This window comes from Schistocerca gregaria, chromosome 2, assembly GCF_023897955.1.
Source record: "Schistocerca gregaria isolate iqSchGreg1 chromosome 2, iqSchGreg1.2, whole genome shotgun sequence".
In the NCBI taxonomy this organism is placed as follows: Eukaryota; Metazoa; Arthropoda; class Insecta; order Orthoptera; family Acrididae; genus Schistocerca; species Schistocerca gregaria.
The window spans coordinates 691,243,490-691,265,561 of NC_064921.1; the positions used below are offsets into that span (position 1 = coordinate 691,243,490).

The 22,072-nt window shown below is 44.5% G+C and overlaps 1 protein-coding gene across 1 annotated transcript in view; it reads left to right on the forward strand.

Annotated features, from left to right (window-relative positions):
- Window positions 1–22,072, forward strand: part of LOC126334775 (ATP-binding cassette sub-family C member 4-like) — a 286,690-nt gene that overhangs the window by 128,965 nt on the left and 135,653 nt on the right. The window contains exon 6 of the mRNA XM_049997363.1: window positions 3,863–4,019. Within this exon, the coding sequence (XP_049853320.1) occupies window positions 3,863–4,019 (157 nt within the window). The remainder of the gene's footprint in view (window positions 1–3,862; window positions 4,020–22,072) is intronic.

A 22,072-nucleotide genomic window follows, 5' to 3' on the forward strand; every position in this document is an offset into this window, starting at 1 on the left:
AACGAATTAGTGCACGCATCCGGGCTAGAAGGGATACAAGGTCCGACAGATACGTAGGCTCGTAAAGCCAAATTCTTGACAAATTTGATTCGATTTTGTAATCACTGAAATAACCTCACATAACCTCTCAGCTTGTGCAGTCTCATCTCGTGCTGTCCTCAGCTTCTGCCTGCTTCACTTTTTTTGTCAGACAGTGTGCATTAAAGACACATTAATTTGGAGAAAAATACTACCTAAGTAGACGCTACTATCCAGGTCTCCACGCGACTGGTAAAACCATTATAAATATTGAATACCAAAATGTAGTCAGTCATAAGAGGTATCACAAAAACTAAAACGTTATTGAAGTTAAGCGACACCGCAAACATGATTACGGAAAAGCATTACCGTTAGAGTTATTGGTATCGTATATAATTTGTACAAGGAGATATACAGTTAAGGCTGAAAAGGAAAATGAATTGGTCCTATTTATGCGCACTGGTCTGTAGACACACTATATGTCGTTGTGCAAATGGAATTCAGTTACACGGTAACTGACTACCGATGTTTAACTACCACCTAGACTCCGAGCTGGAGCTTTGTTTTTCGAAGGTAGAAAGTACTCAAGTTCGTCTTCATGTGAAAAACACGTCTGTATCACTCGTCATTGGCATACTCCACAGAGGAGAGAAATTTTACTTCCAACAGGACGGCATCGCAACTAGGGGTACGAATTTCGTTCGTTCACAATCTTCCACGATACCCTCTGGATAAGACGATTAAGCGTAACTGAGATCCTCCACCATTTTCAGATTTGGCATTGCTGGTCTCATACGTGCAGGGAAACCCTATAAGATGTTACGCGACACATATCACTACGCCGGCACACATTCTGGAAACTATTGAAATGTTCTGTGCAAGAACTGTATCTGGCGCTTTGACAAAATAATGTTGCTCAAGCAACATTCTTCCTTAATCAGGAGTACCTGTACCCTGCTGGTAGTATTTTTATGCAACTGTATTAACTGTGAAATCTTAACGCCCTCGCCATGTTTTAGTATTCACTCAATTTTTACTCTTCCTGAAATCTGTAAACATTTTGTGATAGCGTAAGTGTTTTCTCTTGTATGCCCGGGTGCTACAATGCTACAATCCTCGAATAGATGAAATAAAAGCAGTATCCCCGGTACCTTGTCAAATAAATTTGCCACGGATGTTTTTGGATTATTGTTATGGTAATTCTTCAAAACCAACATTTCTTCATACCCATTTCCTTTACTACATGAATCACGGCATCATCTCCTGTGCACCATCTTAAGGACCCATAATGGTTTGCTTTTCTTGCAAATAGGTTAAAGGACCATTGAACTCACGTACAGACATTTGTGTTGTTGCTTGTGGTCCAGAATTTAACATCGTCGCCATACTAAAGTTTCTGTGCATTGAAAACCAGTTACTCGTATTCCTGTTCCTTCTGAGGGGTTTCTAAAGTCATTTATCCAACCTCGACTAGGTTAGTTTTAGGTCTTTCTTATCTCTTCCAGTGAACAAATTCCCTTGCTCTTTTACAACCCATTCGATTGGCTGCATATCCCTCCCATTCTTTTCATTTTGATTGCAGTCGTCGGATTCGCGATATTATTTTCGCACGTTTCGATTTTTTAGTCACTAGTGTTCTCAAGACATTTCCTCGCGTTTCACGACCCTGCCGTGACTCCGTAACTTCAGTACAAGACATGATACATGTAACTTCTTGGCTGTACCTGTTCATAAAACCAAATCCTTCTACATGTCCTTCTCTCTTTCAGTTATACGACTCAGGAACAAACTACCCACTCCATTAACCAGCGTCTGATCCATAACCTCGCTGCGTAGAGGTGAATATTAAAGCTTTACTTATCATCATCGGCGTGGGTTCCTTCCCCGCAGATGTCAACTGTTGTTTCTGTCCAACATCGAACGAATATTTAATAATGATAATAATAATAATCAGTTTGCCGGCCGGTTTGACCGAGCGGTTCTAGGCGCTTCAGTCTGGAACCGTTCGACCGCTACGCTCGCAGGTTCGAATCCTGCCTCGGGCATGGATGTGTGTAGTGTCCTTAGGTTAGTTAGGTTTAAGTAGTTCTAAGTTTTAGGGGACTGATGACCTCAGATGTTAAGTCCCATGGTACTCAGAGCCATTTGAGCCAATAATCCAGTTTTCCTGATCCCTATTTATTACACTTTTTCCTTTTTATCTCATTTGCAAACTTTGGTCCATTATTTCTCTTTTCCCCGGACTAGTCGCCAACCTTCTCTCTGTAACAGGTCCCTTCCGTACTATCCCTTCCGTACTACTGCCTTGGATTTCTACTAGTGTGTCATTACTTGCACTCGACAGGAACGTTATGTCATCAAAAAATTATTAAACTCAATGTTAATAAGACACACATTACTGTAATACCTATTTTGTTACTATAAATTAAATGTACAAAGCATGTCTGATTAAATGTAAGGCAGAGACTGAAGAAACCAATTCTGCCATGTAACGCAAATTGATAATAAGTCTTCTCATTCTTAGTTGCCCTGTCTCTTCTTAGTTATGTCCGATTTGCGTCTCTCAACTGTTTGCTAAACGAGACTCAGTTTTTGAATCTTCCATGGCGCAGTACACACAACTCATATTTCCTGATTGACCCATCAGAAGCTTAGTTTTGAAACTCCTACTTCAATTACCGAGTACACACCAGGGCGTTCCTCTGTCTCTTCTTAGTGATGTCAGATTTACATCTGTCAGTTGTTCGCTCAACAACAGTCAGATTTCGAATCGTCCGTGACCCAATACCCACAGCACATACTTCACGATTGGACCTATCGAGATCTTGGTTTTGGAACCCTAATTAATTACCAAGAGCACTCCTGGCAGTTTTTACTGTTATGTTTCTTTCTTTAGTTGTCCACATAGTCATTGCCTTGAGCTGCCAGAATAAAAAAAAAAATTCAACTGGATCCATAGCTACATTCTATAAACTGCCACTACGTGTTCATTGAACGGTATTTTAGTCTTATTACAACTGAATTTCACGCCTACTGTCCAACTTGCTCTATTAAGTTCTTCCATTCGTTGACTGAAACCTATCTGCTCATAGTAGGTAACCGGTAACACATCACCAGAAAAACGAATTAATCGGTATTCCTTATTCATTCTACCACTTTAACAAACTGAAAAACTCGCTTTACGAGTGCCGGGAACAGTTAAAGCTTATGGGGACTCGACTCATATTAGTTGATAGTTTCATGATAAACAGTCATATGGCAGCTCCATCTCTAATTTCAGGCTCTCACTAATGACAACTTTGTCAGGTTGGATACACGTAAACAGTGGTACGTGCCAAAACATGGCTACTAGTAGCAGTAACGTGTGCATTGTTCGGTCCCTTACCAACGTTAAAGTGAATTTGTGTGACAGAGTAATAGCACAAACTATAAGAGCCGTCCTTAACATTGTGCTGAATCATGTATTAATTTTTGAAGGTGTTATACATCATTATTTCAAAAATTGGTATTTCCAATCTAACTATCACAAATTGAAACAGAGCAGACCTTTCAAATTTTTATTTTTGAGAGGTTTCGCATCAGTGTTTCGTTAACTCGCCCAGTGGATTTCGTCCAAAATATTATCGTTACCTTTTTAATTCTACAAACAGTATTACTGCGACCTTCTATTATTGTATTAGCTAGCTCATATAGCAATGAAACTCTTACTGCGTATGCCCAAACTAACATTTACTGAATAGCGTATATTTGTGGCATTTCATGTTGTTTTTTAAAAAACATTATTAAATATTACGCTTTCGTAGTACATCTTCTTGTATTTTAATTTTCGTTATGTGACTTTCAGCGTACATGGGGAAACTCTCGTCTCACTACCGTGAACAGACGGCAGAGAAAACGGATAAGAGAGTGCGTCTTACAGAAGAGGTTATTTCTGGCATGCAAGTTATAAAAATGTATGCTTGGGAGAAACCCTTTGCCAACCTTATAGAGATGGCAAGAAAGTGAGTACTTCTTTACATTTGTAAGTAGTGTTCCATAACATAACTGTCCTTAGCAACTAAGATGTCCATTGTTATATAAATGCAGCATCTTTCTTTTAAATTAATAACAAAATTTTGCTGTCGTATCGGCTGGCTAATACATGGATTTAATCGAGTTAATGCTATACTACAAGAATGCGTTGTAATCTGTAGCTGCAAATGCGTCACAGGCTTCAGAAACAAACACTGTGTAGCAGAAAAATTTTTTGAAAATGTAAGTTATTTTGTTTATATGTATCACCCTCAATGCGAAGTTTTATTCTCCCAGGTATCAACTGTTTCACGTGTCAACTTTATATACTCCTTCTACTCTTTTTTGTCAACGTAGTTAGTCGTCACTTCCTTAAGTGCTGCTAGTGGACGAAAAACGTTTTTCTGGTTTTTTATAGAAATATCTTGCGCTCCACTGCTTCGGTCCCCCGCTGTTTGAAGCTACTGCCTGGGTTTTCAGAAAATAATCGTGTAGAGAGCCTCGTTACTTCCCGCATGGATTTTTCACAAGTATTCTGCTTTCCCGCCAAAGTTTCTTGAATTAAATTTGTGCTACTGTCTCGATAACATCGAATTCCCTCAAACCACATAGATTTTATTTTGGTTTTGGGAGAGAACTCTATAACCTTCACATATCATGAGTTTTGTAACTTTCGGAACGCTACGAAGTTCTGTCTAGCGAGCCAGTTGAAGTATTTACGTGGCATGTCGTAATATAGTGTTCACTAATACTGGTGTGAAGAACCAAACTGCATATGGAATTTCGCACTCATAGTTCGCATTTATTTCCATCTTACCTAATTATACAAAATAAATAATAAAAGGATAAAATGGTTTACCGAAAAATCAAAAATATGTTTCGATAATTTTTCTGTTTCTAGCGCATACGTTAAGTTGTCCACAACTTTTCATACGTACCTCCATATGAGCTTAAAACATTGGTCAGAATCTGGACCCGGACACACACCTTTCACCGAGTGCGTGTTCCTGTCTCTCACATGATTTTAAGCTGTCAGGAAGGTTTACAGCCGCTGTCATTCAGATCCAGATAGAAAGTTTCACGTTGGAAGTTCAACGTCGCGTCGATAGTGATGTCTTCAGAGAAGATGACGAACTCAGTTGCACAATGAACTGGACAGAAATCAGCTACTGATTTGTAAATATAGGGAAACTATGAAAATCTAATAAAGTAGGGCATACTAGAATTTGGATTAGGCAAGCGTCACAATCAAGTGAGGTTATTGCTCTGGGCGATTCAGAGATAGTATGTGACATGGAGATGTCAGAAGTGTTCGTCGCCTTCTGTCCAATGATCTTACATGGTATATGGTCTTACATGGTATACGTGCCAGAATAGCTGCTGAAAAACGACCATGACGTATGAGACAGTCAACGGACACTATGTGATCAAAAGTATCCGTACACCCCCCAAAACATAAATTTTTCAATTTAGGTGCATTGTGCTGCCACCTACTCCCAGGTACTCCATATTAGCGACGTCATTAGTCATTAGACATCGTGAGAGAGCAGAATGAGGTGCTCCGCGGAACTCACAGACTTCTAACGTGGTTAGGTAATTGGGTGTCAGTTGTGTCATACGTCTGTACGTGAGATTTCCACACTCTTAAACATCCCTAGGTCCACTGTTTCCAACGTGCGAGTTAAGTGGAAATGTGAAGGGACATGTACAGCACAAAAGCGTACAGGCCGACCTGTTGACTGACAGGGACGGCCGACAGTTGAAGAGGGTCGTAACAGGCAGACATCCATCCAGACCATCAAACAGGAATTCCAAACTGCACCAGGATCCACTGCAAGAACTATGACAGTTAGGTGAGAAAACTAGGATTTCATGGTCGAACGGCTGCTCATAAGCCACACATCACGCCGGTAAATGCCAAATGACGCTTCACTGCCGGCCGTTGTGGTCGATGGTTCTAGGCGCTTCGGTCTGCAACCGCGTGAACGCTACGGTCGCAGTTTCGAATCCTGCCTCGGGCATGGATGTGTGTGATGTCCTTAGGTTAGTTAGGTTTAAGTAGTTCTAAGGTCTAGGGGGCTGATGACCTCAGAAGTTAAGTCCCATAGTGCTCAGAGCCACGTTTGGACGCTTCACTTGGTAAAAGGAGCGTAAACATTGGACGACTGAACAGTGAAAAAACGTTGTGTGAAGTGACGAATCACGGTGATCCGATGGCAGGGTATGGGTATGGCGAATGTCCAGTGAATGTCATCTTCCAGCGTGTGTGTAGCAAAATTCGGATGCGGTGGTGTTATAGTGTGCTCGTGTTTTTCATGGAGGGAGCTTGCTTCCCTGTTGGTTTTCCGTGGCACTATAAGAGCACAGGCCTACACTGATGTTTTGAACACCTTTTTGCTTCCTATTGTTGAAGAGCAATTCGGGAATGGCGATTGCATCTTTCAAAATGCACAGCCTATAGCGGAGTGGTTACACGACAATAACATCTCTGTAATGGACTGGCCTGCGCAGAGTCCTGATCTGAATCCTGTAGAACACCTTTGAGATGTTTTGGAACGAGGACTTCGTGCCAGGCCTCACCAACCGAGATCGATACCTCTCCTCAGCGCAGCACTCCGTGAAGAATGAGCTACCATTCCCCAAGAAACCATCCAGCACCTAATTGAACGTATGCCTCTTAGAGTGGAAGCTGTCATCAAGGCTAAGGGTGGGCCAACACCATACTGAATTCCAGCATTACCGATGGAGGGCGTCACGAACTTGTAAGTCATTTTCAGCCAGGCGTCCGGATACTTTTAAGCGCAAAGTGTATGTCCCAATTAGCGGCTAAAAATCGATTCAGAAATTAAACCATAAAAAACTCATACACCATGCACACCCTTGTATCTGACTCATACACCATGCACACCCTTGTATCTGCCGTACTTTAGCACCAGCATCAAAGCCTTTTGACGGGTGTAATAATATCAAGCGTTATGCATCCAGAAACTGAAAATTATACATATTCTGATTTATAGCTGAAATCAAGCATTGCTTTTAACCATGGGCGACCTGTTATTTTCGTATTACGTATCTAGCAACACATTTTCTGCGACATAATGAGCACTTGGATTATATTTTTAACATCCAGCCAGGTAAAAACATAATCAACAAAGTTGTAGACATTTTATCTGCATATTTCTGTATATAATTTTTACAAATGCCAAAACTACCATTTATTAAATGAATTCCCCTTCTCCACTAAGCAGGACTGGAAGACAACGTATCAGTTTGCTAGGAATCTCAAAAATACGTGTAAAATACAGAAACAGTTTGGAGAGCAGAAGAAGACCACATGGGAAAAGTTGATTACTAACAGAAATGTTGTAGTGAGTCATATAATATTACCATTTTATCGCCTCAAAATCTTCGTGATACATATGTTTTAGATCTGAGGATCAACATAAATGCTCCTTGTAGTGAGTATTCATGCAGATTAATAAAAATGTATACGCCAGCACAGCTACTAATGTTGTTTTCTGTGTTGCGTACTATTATTCTCCTTATAATAGTGGCTCTTATTCAGCTACACTAGCACTCATGCTTTATATGCAAGCCAAACCAAAATCTAGCAATAAAATTTTAGATGGAATAATACTATAGGTTTAAGCGATTGAAATTTGTACATTACAAATTTCTTTACAGTCATATCGTAGTAAATACAGGTAAAATGCATTTACATTTCAGTGTCCGATGCGGATAAAGCTTCATGTCCATTTGTCTGAAATGGAGGTTTTTATTCTTTCTCTTACGTGCCAACGATGAGAAAAATTAATAATTGGCGGCACATCATTTTTCTTTACTTTTCCTCCGACGACAGAGGCCTCGATTTGAAACACTCAAGCAACAAATGTTTGCTGCACAGCTTGAAGGTTTCTTTTCTTTTTTCGTTGAGAATGTTTCCCATTCAAGGCAGAGTTTGAAACATTCCTTCGCTCTCATCAGTGGGAAAACTGTTACCGTTGTTAATGATAACGTAAGAAGAGGTTCGTTTCGTGAACAAAAATTAAACGCATAATAATTAATGTTTAAAGAACTTTCGCACGAACTTTTACGAAACTGGTGTATAAAATGTGACCTTTATCGGTAAATTCGCAATGATTTTGCACAAATACACATTTTTAAATAGAGGACGACATGCATCTCTTCGGTAATAATACCACTCCTAAGCTTCAGCCTATAATAAAGCGTTATCGCAAAAATTTTCGCATTTTTTAAAACAATCTTACATCCAGAAAAAAATACAATAATCGGCTCCTTTGTTTCACCGAAAAGGTGTAGGTTTTATGAAGACCTGAGTTTCATCCGTTACACCACAAACACATTGCCATACACATATGCACGTTACAGTCATTTAAAAATGGTTCAAATGGTTCTAACCGCTATGGGACTTAACATCTGAGGTCATCAGTCCCCTAGACTTAGAACTTCTTTAAACCTAACTAACCTAAGGACATCACACACATCCATGCCCGAGGCAGGATTCGAACCTGAGACCGTAGCAGCAGCGCGGTTCCGGACTGAAGGGCCTACAACCGCTCTTCCACAGCGGCCGGCTACAGTCATTCATCCGCGAAGCGGCCCACTTACCAAAGCTGGGGTCGCACGCCTGCATTTTGTCGTTCGACTCTGACGCAGCCGGTTCGAATCCTGACAGTGGATAAGACCTTCACTGCAGGTATTTGGGTGGCGAGGGGAGGAGAGGTGATGGATCAGAGGTCCTGGTCGCCAGACTTTGCACCATTGTTCTGAACTAAATTCCATCACATTTCCATTGTGACCCCTGTAGTGAGGGTGTATGACGGTGTTAACAGTGATCCGTGTGTCGGATGGGGACGAAAAGTACGGCGGCCCTCTTGGTGCTATTCGGCTGGAGTAGGCTTATATGCCGGTTCCGTATGACATCCTCTCCCTTATCTCATCATCACACAGCAAAGTCATTACACCACTGCAGTCAGCTACAGGCCGCGCGGGATTAGCCAAGCGGTCTCAGGCGCTGCAGTCCTAGACTGTGCGGCTGGTCCCGGCAGAGGTTCGAGTCCTCCCTCGGGCATGGGTGTGTGTGTTTGTCCTAAGGATAATTTAGTTTAAGTAATGTGTAAGCTTAGGGACTGATGACCTTTGCAGTTAAGTCCCATAAGATTTCACAGACATTTTGAACATTTCACCTACACGCAACAGAATAATGAGACGGCTCTCATACACAGAGTGGAAAGACCACTTTGCGCGCGGAAGAAGAAAATCCTTTCCTCAGGGTCTCCCATCAAGCAATGTGATGCTTTTTTTCTTTCTTTCTTTCTTTCTCTATTCCTCACTACTCCAGCTTCCCTACAGCAAAACGTAACACGTCGTATGCAGGTCAGAGGAAGGTAACGGAAAACCACTAAACCTCCGCGAAGGCAGCGGTGTGTGATTCCCGTGTTGTTTCCACCGCTCATTAATGAGTGCGTGACTCGCACAAAAAGTTCTTATCTGGAGGCAGAAGGACGATTTTGCTCCCATGACGCACATCGGTCTCTTAACGCTCAACATTCCGCTTGCTCCTGTTATAGAATACTGTTTCACTTGAGGGTACTTCTTCTCCAGCACAACGTTATTCAGCTGCAATAGAAAGCACATAATGTGTCGATGTGCTGAAGGACGACATCTCTGCCATTCCAGCCCATCAAACTGATAGGTTTCATATTAACTTTCCTATATGAGATAAGCAAGTACGCCTTCGCCTAGCTTAATGCCACATATTTAACATAATTTCATTGGTAGCAGGAATCAGTATTTGACTGGCAACTGCGTAATTTCTTTAGCTAGGCAAGATTTTACTTCGCTAAACATTTCGCTTACCGCAAAGGCATCAGTCACTGCCTTGACTACTGCAACATCATGATTTCATTTAGAAATGGAAACGGAAATGAAGTCCCATGCTTCTTGACAGAGAGTAGAGGAACGATGCGGGAGACCCGCACCGCCGGACTAGACAAGGTCCTAAAGGAGGTGGTTTGCCGTTGCTTCCTCGGACCGTAATGGGGATGAATGATTATGATGAAGACGACACAACAACACTCAGTCATGTCGGGCCAGGTGAAAATCCCTGACCCCACCGCGAATCGAACAACCCGGGACCCCGTGCTCGGGAAGCGAGAACGCTATCGCGAAACCACTAGCTGCGGGCCATTTAGAAGTATTTTGTAAAAATTTAGGTGTGCCATGCAGCGCAGTTACAAAAACGTTTCACGTGTAAATTATCTTTTCGAACTATCTGACACTGAAACTGTGTACCAAACCAACAGCCGAACCCAGAGCCTTAACTTTCATCTGCAATACTAATCGGCAAACACGAACCCGCCTCATAGCTTCAATGTTATCCTTTCCGAATACCACAGATGCTCTTCTGCGTCCCTTTTTGGACTAGCGTTTACGAGAAACAAGTGTATCCTACGCTGGTTTAGTCACAGAGGTTGTTTGCTGTATATTCATTTCACTGCTTGCTGTATTATACACTCCTGGATATTGAAATAAGAACACCGTGAATTCATTGTCCCAGGAAGGGGAAACTTTATTGACACATTCCTGGGGTCAGATACATCACATGATCACACTGACAGAACCACAGGCACATAGACACAGGCAACAGAACATGCACAATGTCGGCACTAGTACAGTGTATATCCACCTTTCGCAGCAATGCAGGCTGCTATTCTCCCATGGAGACGATCGTAGAGATGCTGGATGTAGTCCTGTGGAACGGCTTGCCATGCCATTTCCACCTGGCGCCTCAGTTGGACCAGCGTTCGTGCTGGACGTGCAGACCGCGTGAGACGACGCTTCATCCAGTCACAAACATGCTCAATGGGGGACAGATCCGGAGATCTTGCTGGTCAGGGTAGTTGACTTACACCTTCTAGAGGACGTTGGGTGGCACGGGATACATGCGGACGTGCATTGTTCTGTTGGAACAGCAAGTTCCCTTGCCGGTCTAGGAATGGTAGAACGATGGGTTCGATGACGGTTTGGATGTACCGTGCACTATTCAGTGTCCCCTCGACGATCACCAGAGGTGTACGGCCAGTGTAGGAGATCTCTCCCCACACTATGATGCTGGGTGTTGGCCCTGTGTGCCTCGGTCGTATGCAGTCCTGATTGTGGCGCTCACCTGCACGGCGCCAAACACGCATACGACCATCATTGGCAGCAAGGCAGAAGTGACTCTCATCGCTGAAGACGACACGTCTCCATTCGTCTCTCCATTCACGCCTGTCGCGACACCACTGGAGGCGGGCTGCACGATGTTGGGGCGTGAGCGGAAGACGGCCTAACGGTGTGCGGGACCGTAGCCCAGCTTCATGGAGACGGTTGCGAATGGTCCTCGCCGATACCCCAGGAGCAACAGTGTCCCTAATTTGCTGGGAAGTGGCGGTGCGGTCCCCTACGGCACTGCGTAGGATCCTACGGTCTTGACGTGTATCCGTGCGTCGCTGCGGTCTGGTCCCAGGTCGACGGGCACGTGCACCTTCCGCCGACCACTGGCGACAACATCGATGTACTGTGGAGACCTCACGCCCCACGTGTTGAGCAATTCGGCGGTACGTCCACCCGGCCTCCCGCATGCCCACTATACGCCCTCGCTCAAAGTCCGTCAACTGCACATACGGTTCACGTCCACGCTGTCGCGGCATGCTACCAGTGTTAAAGACTGCGATGGAGCTCCGTATGCCACGGCAAACTGGCTGACACTGACGGCGGCGGTGCACAAATGCTGCGCAGCTAGCGCCATTCGACGGCCAACACCGCGGTTCCTGGTGTGTCCGCTGTGCCGTGCGTGTGATCACTGCTTGTACAGCCCTCTCGCAGTGTCCGGAGCAAGTATGGTGGGTCTGACACACCGGTGTCAATGTCTTCTTTTTTTCCATTTCCAGGAGTGTATTTCGTTTTCATACTTCCGGACAGTGTTCAACTGTTAGACAGTTTCAGAACAACATATAAGAGGCTGTAGACTGAAATACCGTTTGCAGATATTCTGTTTGTATCATCACTCAATCGTACCAAATTTCAGTTATGGAAGAACTGTTCTAAATGTACAAATACAAACCGAAGCCAGTGCTGAAGGATATACTCAAGAATTCTAGTGTACCGTACTCTATGTGTCTGCTAAATGTTTGTCACTGAAATAATAATACACTCACGTATGAAACACAGTCACATACACACTTCTTCCTTTTCTTGTGCCGTTGTCCTGCGTCGGCGCAGGGTCAGCGTGGTTGTTAATGGATTTGGTATGGTTAGTTTAAGGAGTGGCCAAATACCCTCCCTGTCGCCACCCTGTTACCCCTCGGGACGGAAATGTGTATCACAAGCATCGGCGCCTAGTGTTCATGTGAATGTGAGCAAAAGTTTTTAAAAGTTCGCTAGTGGTATGATCTAGGCAGGACTTGGGTACCAGCCTGGTATTCACCTATTGTGATGTGAGAAACCGAAGTCACACACACACACACACACACACACACACACACACACACACACAAAGGTTTGCGTCTACCACACACAAAGGTTTGCGTCTACGCACCTATTCATCCAGCTCAGCAAGTTGTTAGAGGATGCGTAGTTTTAAAGGTGTGGTCGATTGTTAAATTTTGTGCGATTACTCTCTTTAGCAGATTTGTACCACACTACCATCTCGTGATTACACCCCGTCTCATCACTGATTCTGTAACACAGAGTGATTCATTTAATCTGACTACGATGTTTGAGGCGGGACTCGAATCCGCTGTCTCTACTTTCGAGACAGCAACACTGCTCCGAGACCACAGACGCCAGCGACTAGTCGCTTAACCGCTTCTATTAACCAATCAACTGACATTTCCGCAAGCAGTTTTCTCTCTTTTTCATCTCGGTACCATCACTTACCTCCGCTAACCGTAAATTGTCGCTGTCAGTGACCTCGTTGTATTCATCTTCGTGGACACCGTCACTAATACACCCTGATGCGGTAGCGCTCGAACAGAAGACGTCCAGTTCCATTACCGGTAATGGAAAAAGTATGATCAGTATTTTCCTGTCAGGAGGAAGAAAAGTGAGTGTGTTCAGTGGGACAACTCAATGGTTAAGGCACTGTCCATCCCCAGGCGGGTAAAATGAGATTCAAACTTCATTATGGCTGCCTGTTTACCTTAATCGTTTGAGGCGAACGATTCGTTCACAACGGTGAGACCAATTTCATCTCCCATCCGATCTCAAAATTGATGACACCTTGAACCATATAATATTGGTTCAAAATTTTTCCGTATTACTTCATAGACAGGTCACGTCACACAGTTGATAGTGAACCCGTTCGTAGTGTCGGAAACTCGGATTTTGCAGCAAGCCCTACATATACTATTTCGGGGAGAACGCGATAGTGTGGTGAAACATCTTAATTCAGAAGAAGTCTAGAAACACTATTTGTAAATATTAACATGTTACCTCTGTTTAAAACCGTGGCTTTTTGTCAAATATTTCCGTATTGTCCAACCACAACTTACACGAATGACTTAAGAAAATCAAGAAGTTCAGGCCTTAGCATGAAAACTCGCTCCTGCTGCCGGATGATCCTTGAATAAAATGAACTGAGCATCCAGCAATGGGGTGTTGATGTGGTAACAGGTGTCGTTCGCTCTCTTCTCATAGCATCTTGTAATCTCTACACGTACAGCCTATCGTGTTACTGGACGAGTTATCTTACACTGACTGCGAAGCACGTGGACCTTCCATGTCGCTAGCGCGAAGTTTCAGCCTATTACCTTTGTTTACTCATTGCTGCTTCCACCTGTTACAAAATTACAACAGTTCTCTGCACGAGACTCATCAGTCATCCAGGAATCAGATTTTAATCGGCAGTCTAGACCCAGGCTAAAAATAGATCCCATTTCAATATTTTACCATGATTCTTTATAGCCCAGGATGATATAGCACTATACTCTTGATTCTAACAGACAAGTAGGCTGAGAGAGTACCTTCCCGCGCCAGGACTTCCGAATCTTCTATGACTTTGCAGCATAACTCACATGTTTTAGCGGAGAAGAGGAGTATCACAATTCAGTTTATTGATGTGAAAGGACCGATGAAGGACCCAAATGAAACACACAATCCCCTGCTTAGTGTCGCATAGATCCCGATTTCCTTCCTTGAGATGCAAACATATCTCGTCGTGAATGGAAGTTAAAAAAAAAAAGGAGAGAAAAGGCTGACTGCAGTTAACACTGATCGTCATAAAACAGTGCTGAACTCAAGACGAGGTGGACTACCGTCATTGTTGGCAACCAGGTGCCACAATTACGAAATGATTACACATTTTTAGATTTGAAGAAACAACATTTATGGCGCTACACACACGCACACACACACAAACACACACAGGGTGTTTAAAAATTACCAGTATATTTGAAACGGCAATAAAAACTAAACGAGCAGCGATAGAAATACACCGTTTGTTGCAATATGCTTGGGACAACAGTACATTTTCAGGCGGACAAACTTTAGAAATTACAGTAGTTACAATTTCCAACAACAGATGTCGCTGCAAGTGATGTGAAAGATACAGAAGACAACGCAGTCTGTGGGTGCGCCATTCTGTACGACGTCTTTCTGTTGTAAGCGTGTGCTGTTCACAACGTGCAAGTGTGCTGTGGACAACATGATTTATTCCTTAGAACAGAGGATTTTTCTGGTGTTGGAATTCCACCGCCTAGAACACAGTGTTGTTGCAACAAGACGAAGTTTTCAACGGAGGTTTAATGTAACCAAAGGACCGAAAAGCGATACAATAAAGGATCTGTTTGAAAAATTTCAACGGACTGGGAACGTGACGGATTAACGTGCTGGAAAGGTAGGGCGACCGCGTACGGCAACCACAGAGGGCAACGCGCAGCTAGTGCAGCAGGTGATCCAACAGCGGCCTCGGGTTTCCGTTCGCCGTGTTGCAGCTGCGGTCCAAATGACGCCAACGTCCACGTATCGTCTCATGCGCTAGAGTTTACACCTCTATCCATACAAAATTCAAACGCGGCAACCCCTCAGCGCCGCTACCATTGCTGCACGAGAGACATTCGCTAACGATATAGTGCACAGGATTGATGACGGCGATATGCATGTGGGCAGCATTTGGTTTACTGACGAAGCTTACCTGGACGGCTTCGTCAATAAACAGAACTGGCGCATATGGTGAACCGAAAAGACCCATGTTGCAGTCCCATCGTCCCTGCATCCTCAAAAAGTACTGGTCTGGGCCGCCATTTCTTCTAAAGGAATCATTGGTCCATTTTTCAGCTCCGAAACGATTACTGCATCACGCTATATGGACATTCTTCGTGAATTTGTGGCGGTACAAACTGCCTTAGACGACACTGCGAACACCTCGTGGTTTATGCAAGATGGTGCCCGGCCACATCGCACGGCCGACGTCTTTAATTTCCTGAATTAATATTTCGATGATCGTGTGATTGCTTTGGGCTATCCGAAACATACAGGAGGCGGCGTGGATTGGCCTCCCTTTTCGCCAGACATGAACCCCTGTGACTTCTTTCTGGGGGGACACTTGAAAGACCAAGTGTACCGCCAGAATCCAGAAACAATTGAACAGCTGAAGCAGTACATCTCATCTGCATGTGAAGCCATTCCGCCAGACACGTTGTCAAAGGTTTCGGGTAATTTCGGGTAATTTCATTCAGAGACTACGCCATATTATTGCTACGCATGGTGGAAAATATCGAATTATAGTTTCCCAGACAGCAGCGCCATCTGTTGTTGACAATTGTAACTACTGTAATTTCGAAAGTTTGTCTGCCTGAAAATGTACTGTTGTCCCAAGCATATTGCAACAAACGGTGTATTTCTATCGCTGCTCGTTTAGTTTGTATTACCGTTTCAAATATACCGGTCATTTTTGAAACACCCTGATATATATTAATACGGCGTCGGATCCCATGGTAGTGGATAGATGTTACGGCAGGTCCCGGATATAGTTATGTTAGATTCTATCCCATGCTGCTTGGACCTGAGCGCACAGTTCCCGCAGATTCGTCGGTAGAGGTGCGGTCTTGATTACATGTTCCTTGGCATCCCGCACATTCTCCGATGGGAAGAGATCTGGCGATGGCAATCCACAATTGAAATGCAAGCTCGGAAGGTGGCAGCAGTATAAGGACTCACGTTATCCTGGTGAAATACGGCAGTGGCGTAAGCGTTCGCGAATGACGAAACCACAGGTCATCAGTCCCCTAGAACTAAGAACTACTTAAACCGAACTAACGTAAGGACATCACACATCCATGCCCGAGGCAGGATTCGAACCTGCGACCGGAGCGGTCGAGCGGTTCCAGGCTGAAGTGCCTAGAACCGCTCGGCCACACCGGCCGGCAGCGCTGTTGGCAGCCGGGCTGCTCTCAGCCCTTGTGAGGTAAACTGAGGAGATGCTTGACTGAGAAGTGGCGCCTCCGGTCACAAAAACTGACAACGGTCGCTAGAGCGGTATGCTGACCACATGTCATTCATATCCGCATCCAGTGACACCCCTAGGCTAAAGGATGACACGGTGGCCGGTCGGTCAACCGATGGACACGACATCATGGTCCCACTCACGCTCCCCGAATGCGCTGCCGACCTTCCAATAGTACTCACTGACACTGCTGACGGAGTGCAACACACCCACAGTTCTCCAGTTCCGATACAGTTGTCTTTATTTCATCTTTTTTGTGGGGGGGGGGGGGGGGTTCAAAATGTGTTTTCTCGTTGGTGTCTCAATATGGGAGACCGTGTCGACAGGCACCCTCCCTCCCTATTCCACAAATACAACTCACCGGCTATATCTACATCTTCATCTGTCATTTACATACATACTCCGTAAGCCACTGTATGGTGCGTGGCGGAGGGTATCTTGCACCACTACTAGTCATTTCCTTTCCTGCTCAACTCGCAAACGGACGAGGGAAAAGCAACTGTCTATATGCCTCCATACGAAACTAATTTCTCGCGTCTTATCTTCGTGATCCTTACGCGAAATGTGAGTTGGAAGCAGTCAGCTTCAAATTCCGGTTCTCTAAGTTTTCTCAGTAGTCTTCTGCGAGAAGAACGTCATATTCCCTCCATGGATTCCCACAACAAAATGTCGACACACGCGAGAAAAGGCCACAGTTCAGAAGTTCTTATGAGCTTTAAGGTGGGATAATGTTGTGACAGCCGACCGGTGCGGATGAGCGGTTCTAGGCGCTTCAGAATGGAACCGCGCCACCGCTACGGGTCAGGTTCGAATCCTGCCTCGGACATGGATGTGTGTGATGTCCTTAAGTTATCTAGGTTTAAGTAGTTCTACGTTCTAGGGGTTTGGTGACCTCAGATGTTAACTCCCATAGTGCTCAGAGCCATTTGAACCGTTTTCCAATATAGTCACATCGGCACTAAATTTCACCACCATTCTCCCCAACAAGGCCGTGGACGTGTCACGCGATGCGAAGGTCATCACACCCCCTCTTACCCACATTTCACTCCTTCTTTTGACGTCTCTGCGTTGGAGGTCAGAACCGCGACACCCAGTTTTGAAACTACGCGATTTTCTTATGGGTGGCCGAGGGAACCATTCCAGACACACTGCCTCACAGAATCGGCACGAAACGCCCTCAGGAGGCAGCATAAAGGGCGTCAATGAAACAAGACCTTCCCTTGAGGCGCTGATACCCACACACTCCGCCGTCGAAAACGATAGTTTGCGGTGCGATGAACAACAGTACGATGTTCTCGACTACGTTCGACACCGCTACCGCACCATTGGCTTTTCAACCCTTGTCTAAGGACATCGTGTGGCCTCAACCCCATTGAACGTGACATGGGCTTTTTGGAGTGTAGTGTGACCGGAGTTTTTGCTATGGAATACGGGGTGGAACTAACAGAATCCGATTGAAAGCATTCGACGAAATTTGAAAGTGATGCGAAACAGCACAGAGGTTTATGCTTTCTGAGCGCTTCTGTTTCACTCACTCCTTTAGTGTGATCATGGGTGGTTAGGCAACACCGTCAGGGCCACCCATGTACCTTTACCGAGCACTTTGAATGTGTACTTGTCGTAGACAAGCTCCTGAATGTAGGCAACCCCACCTAAAGATCGTTAGAACAGCCGTGTGACTAAGTTGGTGTAGAAGTTCCTGACACATAGCCTAGCGGTCTTGGGCGCTGCAGTCATTGGCTGTGCGGCTGATCACGGCGGAGGTTCGAGTCCTTCCTCGGGCATGGGTGTGTGTGTTTGTCCTTAGGATAATTTAGGTTAAGTAGTGTGTAAGCTTAGGGACTGATGACCTTAGCAGTTAAGTCCCATAAGATTTCACACACACATTTTTCCTCACATGTACATTCTTAAAGTGCTCAACAAATGGACATGGGAGGCGGCACTGGAGATACTGCCAAACTGGGACCCTTTGCCATTTCTTTCACGCACATGATAATGTAGCACTCCCACGGTGTTCACGCCACAGGAGGGCCGAAATGGAAGGCTAAAAAGCATAAAACCCCTTAGCTGCTTCGAATCACGATAAAATTTCGTCAGATGGTGTTGAAAGGTCACTAGTGGTGCCCACACATACACGAGAGCAAAAAGTGCAATTGCGACCAGCCTATAAACGAGAGGTAAAAGTGCGATTGTGTTGCGCCCCAAAGGAGTCAGATTGCGTTGAATGGGACTGCAGCCCTACGATGTCCTTAGAATAGGGCTGATACGCCCATGCGGCGGCAGCAGTGTCAAACGTCGTCCTGTTGATCATCTCACTGTAAACCGTCGATTTCGATGGTAAAATGTGTGGAAATCAGCACATTCATTGATGCCATTTATACCACACTCTGAGGTCTTATTGGTTCAAATGGCTCTAAGCACTATGGAACTTAACTTCTGAACTCATCAGTCCCCCAGAACTTAGAACTACTTAAACCTAACTAACCTAAGGACATCGCACACATCGATGCCCGAAGCTGGATTCGAACCTGCGACCGCAGCGGTCGCGCGGTTCCAGACTGAAGCACCTAGAACCGCTCGGTCATGAGGTCTTTTTGTGTCGATTCTGTTTGAAATGTTTTCCTCGGTCACTCATAAGAAAATCGCGTGATTTCAAAGCTGGGTGTCGCGGTTCTCACTTCCATAGCAGAAGCGCCCAAAGGAGGGGCAAAATATGGTAAAGAGGAGGGAGGTATGACGACCTTCCCACCGTGTGACAGGTCCACGGTGGCATTAGGCAGAATTGGGATGAAATTTGGCGCCACTGTGTCGTCATTATCCCGCCTCATATCTCACATGAACTGCTGAGCTGTGGCCTTTCTCTCTCATGTCGACACCTTACTGTTTGAAGCGTCGCTGAGATGGTGTCGTCGCAGGGCACCACGATTTTTTTTTTTTTTTTTGGTTTAATGGACTTAACTGCTAAGGTCATCAGTCCCTAAGCTTACACACTACTTAACCTAAATTATCTCAAGGACAAACACACACACACATGCCCGAGGGAGGACTCGAACCTCCGCCGGGACCAGCAGCACAGTCCATGACTGCAGCGCCTCAGACCTCTCGGCTAATCCCGCGCGGTGCCAGGGTTTTACGCTACTACAGAGGAAGGTTGTAGGCATCTTTGACCCAAATTCCAAACTTATGCGTCAGATTGGGAGAGAAATATGGTGTTTACAAAAAGTGAACCTTTAATTTTGTAGCGGTGTGTAGACAATTCATCCATCACAGGAATCGAGAAGCTCGGCGATTTTTGCCTTTTAGTGATATCGATACTGGCAAGAAATCGGCGCTAGGAATTTCAAGGCCGTATCAAAATCTCTACAGTAACTCCAGAGACTAGCGCGGACATTCACAAAGAAGGGAGCAAGGAACTTCAGTTTATATATGTAGAGAGAGAAGATTTAATAAAATATTTTATTTACTTACTAAAACATGACTGCATCTTATGTTCTATGTTTGCACGCAGTGATGTTTTTCTGTTACGGTTCTGAGGGATGATGAATGCTATGTAAGTTCTACTAGCAAAAATATAGCTTTTATGTGATACAATTACAATTTAACAATTTTCAGATTTTTTTTCCATTACCCGTACCTTGAAATCTGGCTTCTTGTCAAATGTCATGATTGTAGGTCAATGTGAAGTACCCTGCAGTTTCTGATGAGTGAATTTGTGAGTACCAAAATACGTGACATATTTGGCCACATCTTTAATTACATTGACTTATATCCTTAAACGTTTTAAGCGCCAAGTGACCGTAGAATGTGACGCAAATTTCAACTTGATGCGTCTGCCTTTTCCTGAGAAAAAGAGGTTTAAATAGACTGACAAACGGTCAAATAACAATTGACAAAAAAGTATTTTTTGTGAGGTATAGTTACAAATCAACAGTTTTCGGATTTTTACGTTTACCTGTACCGTAAAACCTTGCTTGTGGTTCCAGGTCAACGGGAAGTACCTTATAGGAACAATGAGTGAGTTCGCGAGTATCAAAATGACATAATGTCCATATCTTTTGATTTAATTGACTTAGAAGCTTAAATGTTTAAACACCACTAAGTAAATGCACAGCTTCGTACATGACATAAATGTGAATTTGGTACACCTTGCCGTTACTCTGATAAAGATGTCTTAAAAGACGGACAGACACCGAACGACAGGCGTACAACACCCGATCCGGGTTCCATTTTTACGGACTGAGGCACAGCATCCTAAAAAGAGTAGCTGTCATGTCTTGCCTTACTCTTCTCCCTGTGCCTTATCTTACCGGTTCTACCGGCGTAATCGTGAATCAGAGTTGTTCTTGGTAGTAGAGGTATGGACAGCCAGCGAATGGCAGAGTATACCTGACCGGAATATTTTCTGCAGACGCCCAGGCCGTATCTCACCCACGTGAAGTTGCCCTTGGGAAGCAACTCAAGTGTTTCTTATACAATGAAGCGCCAAAGAAACAGGTATAGGCATGTGTATTCAAATACAGAGACACATAAACAGGCAGAATACGGAGCTGAGGTCGACGACACCAATATAAGACAACAAATGACTGGCATAATTGTTAGATCAGTTACAGCTGCTACAATGGCAGGTATCACGATTTAAGTGAATTTGAACATAATGTTATAGTCGGCACACGAGTAATGGAACACTGCATCTCCGCGGTAGCGATGAAGTAGGGATTTTCCCGTACGACCATTTCACGAGTGTACCATGAATATAAATAATCCGGTAAAGCATCAAATCTCCAACATCGCTGCGACCGGAAAAAGATCGTGCAAGAACGTGACCAACAACAACTGAAGAGAATCGTTCAATGTGACAGAAGTGCAACCCTTCCACAAATTGCTGATTTCAATGCTGTGCTATCAACAAGTGTCAGCGCGCGAATCGTTCAACGAAACATCATCAATATGGGCTTTCGGAGCCGAAGGCCCACTCGTGTACCTTTGATGACTGCACGACATAAAGCTTTACGCCTCACATGGGCCCGTCGTCACCGACATTGCACTATTGATGACTGGAAACATACTGCCTGTTCAAACGAATCTCGTTTCCAATTTTATCGAGCTGATGGACGTGCACGGGTATAGAGGCAACCCCATGAATCCATGGACCCTGCATGTCAACAGGGGACTGTTCAAGTTGCTGGAGACTCTGTAATGACGTGTAATGCAGTTGAAGTGATCGGGACCCCTCATATGTCTAGATACGACTCTAACAGGTGACACGTATGTAAGTATGCTGTCTGATCACCTGCATCTATTCATGTCCATTGTGCGTTCCGAAAGGCTTGGGCAGTTCCAACAGGACAATGCGACGGCCCAAACGTCCTGAATTGCTACAGAGTGACTCCAGGAACACTTTTCTGAGTTTAAACACTTCCGCTGGCCACCAAACTCCCCAGACATGAACATTATTGAGCACATCTAGGATGCCTTGCAACGTGCTGTTCAGAAGAGATCTCCACTCCCTCGTACTCTTACGGATTTGTGGACAGCTCT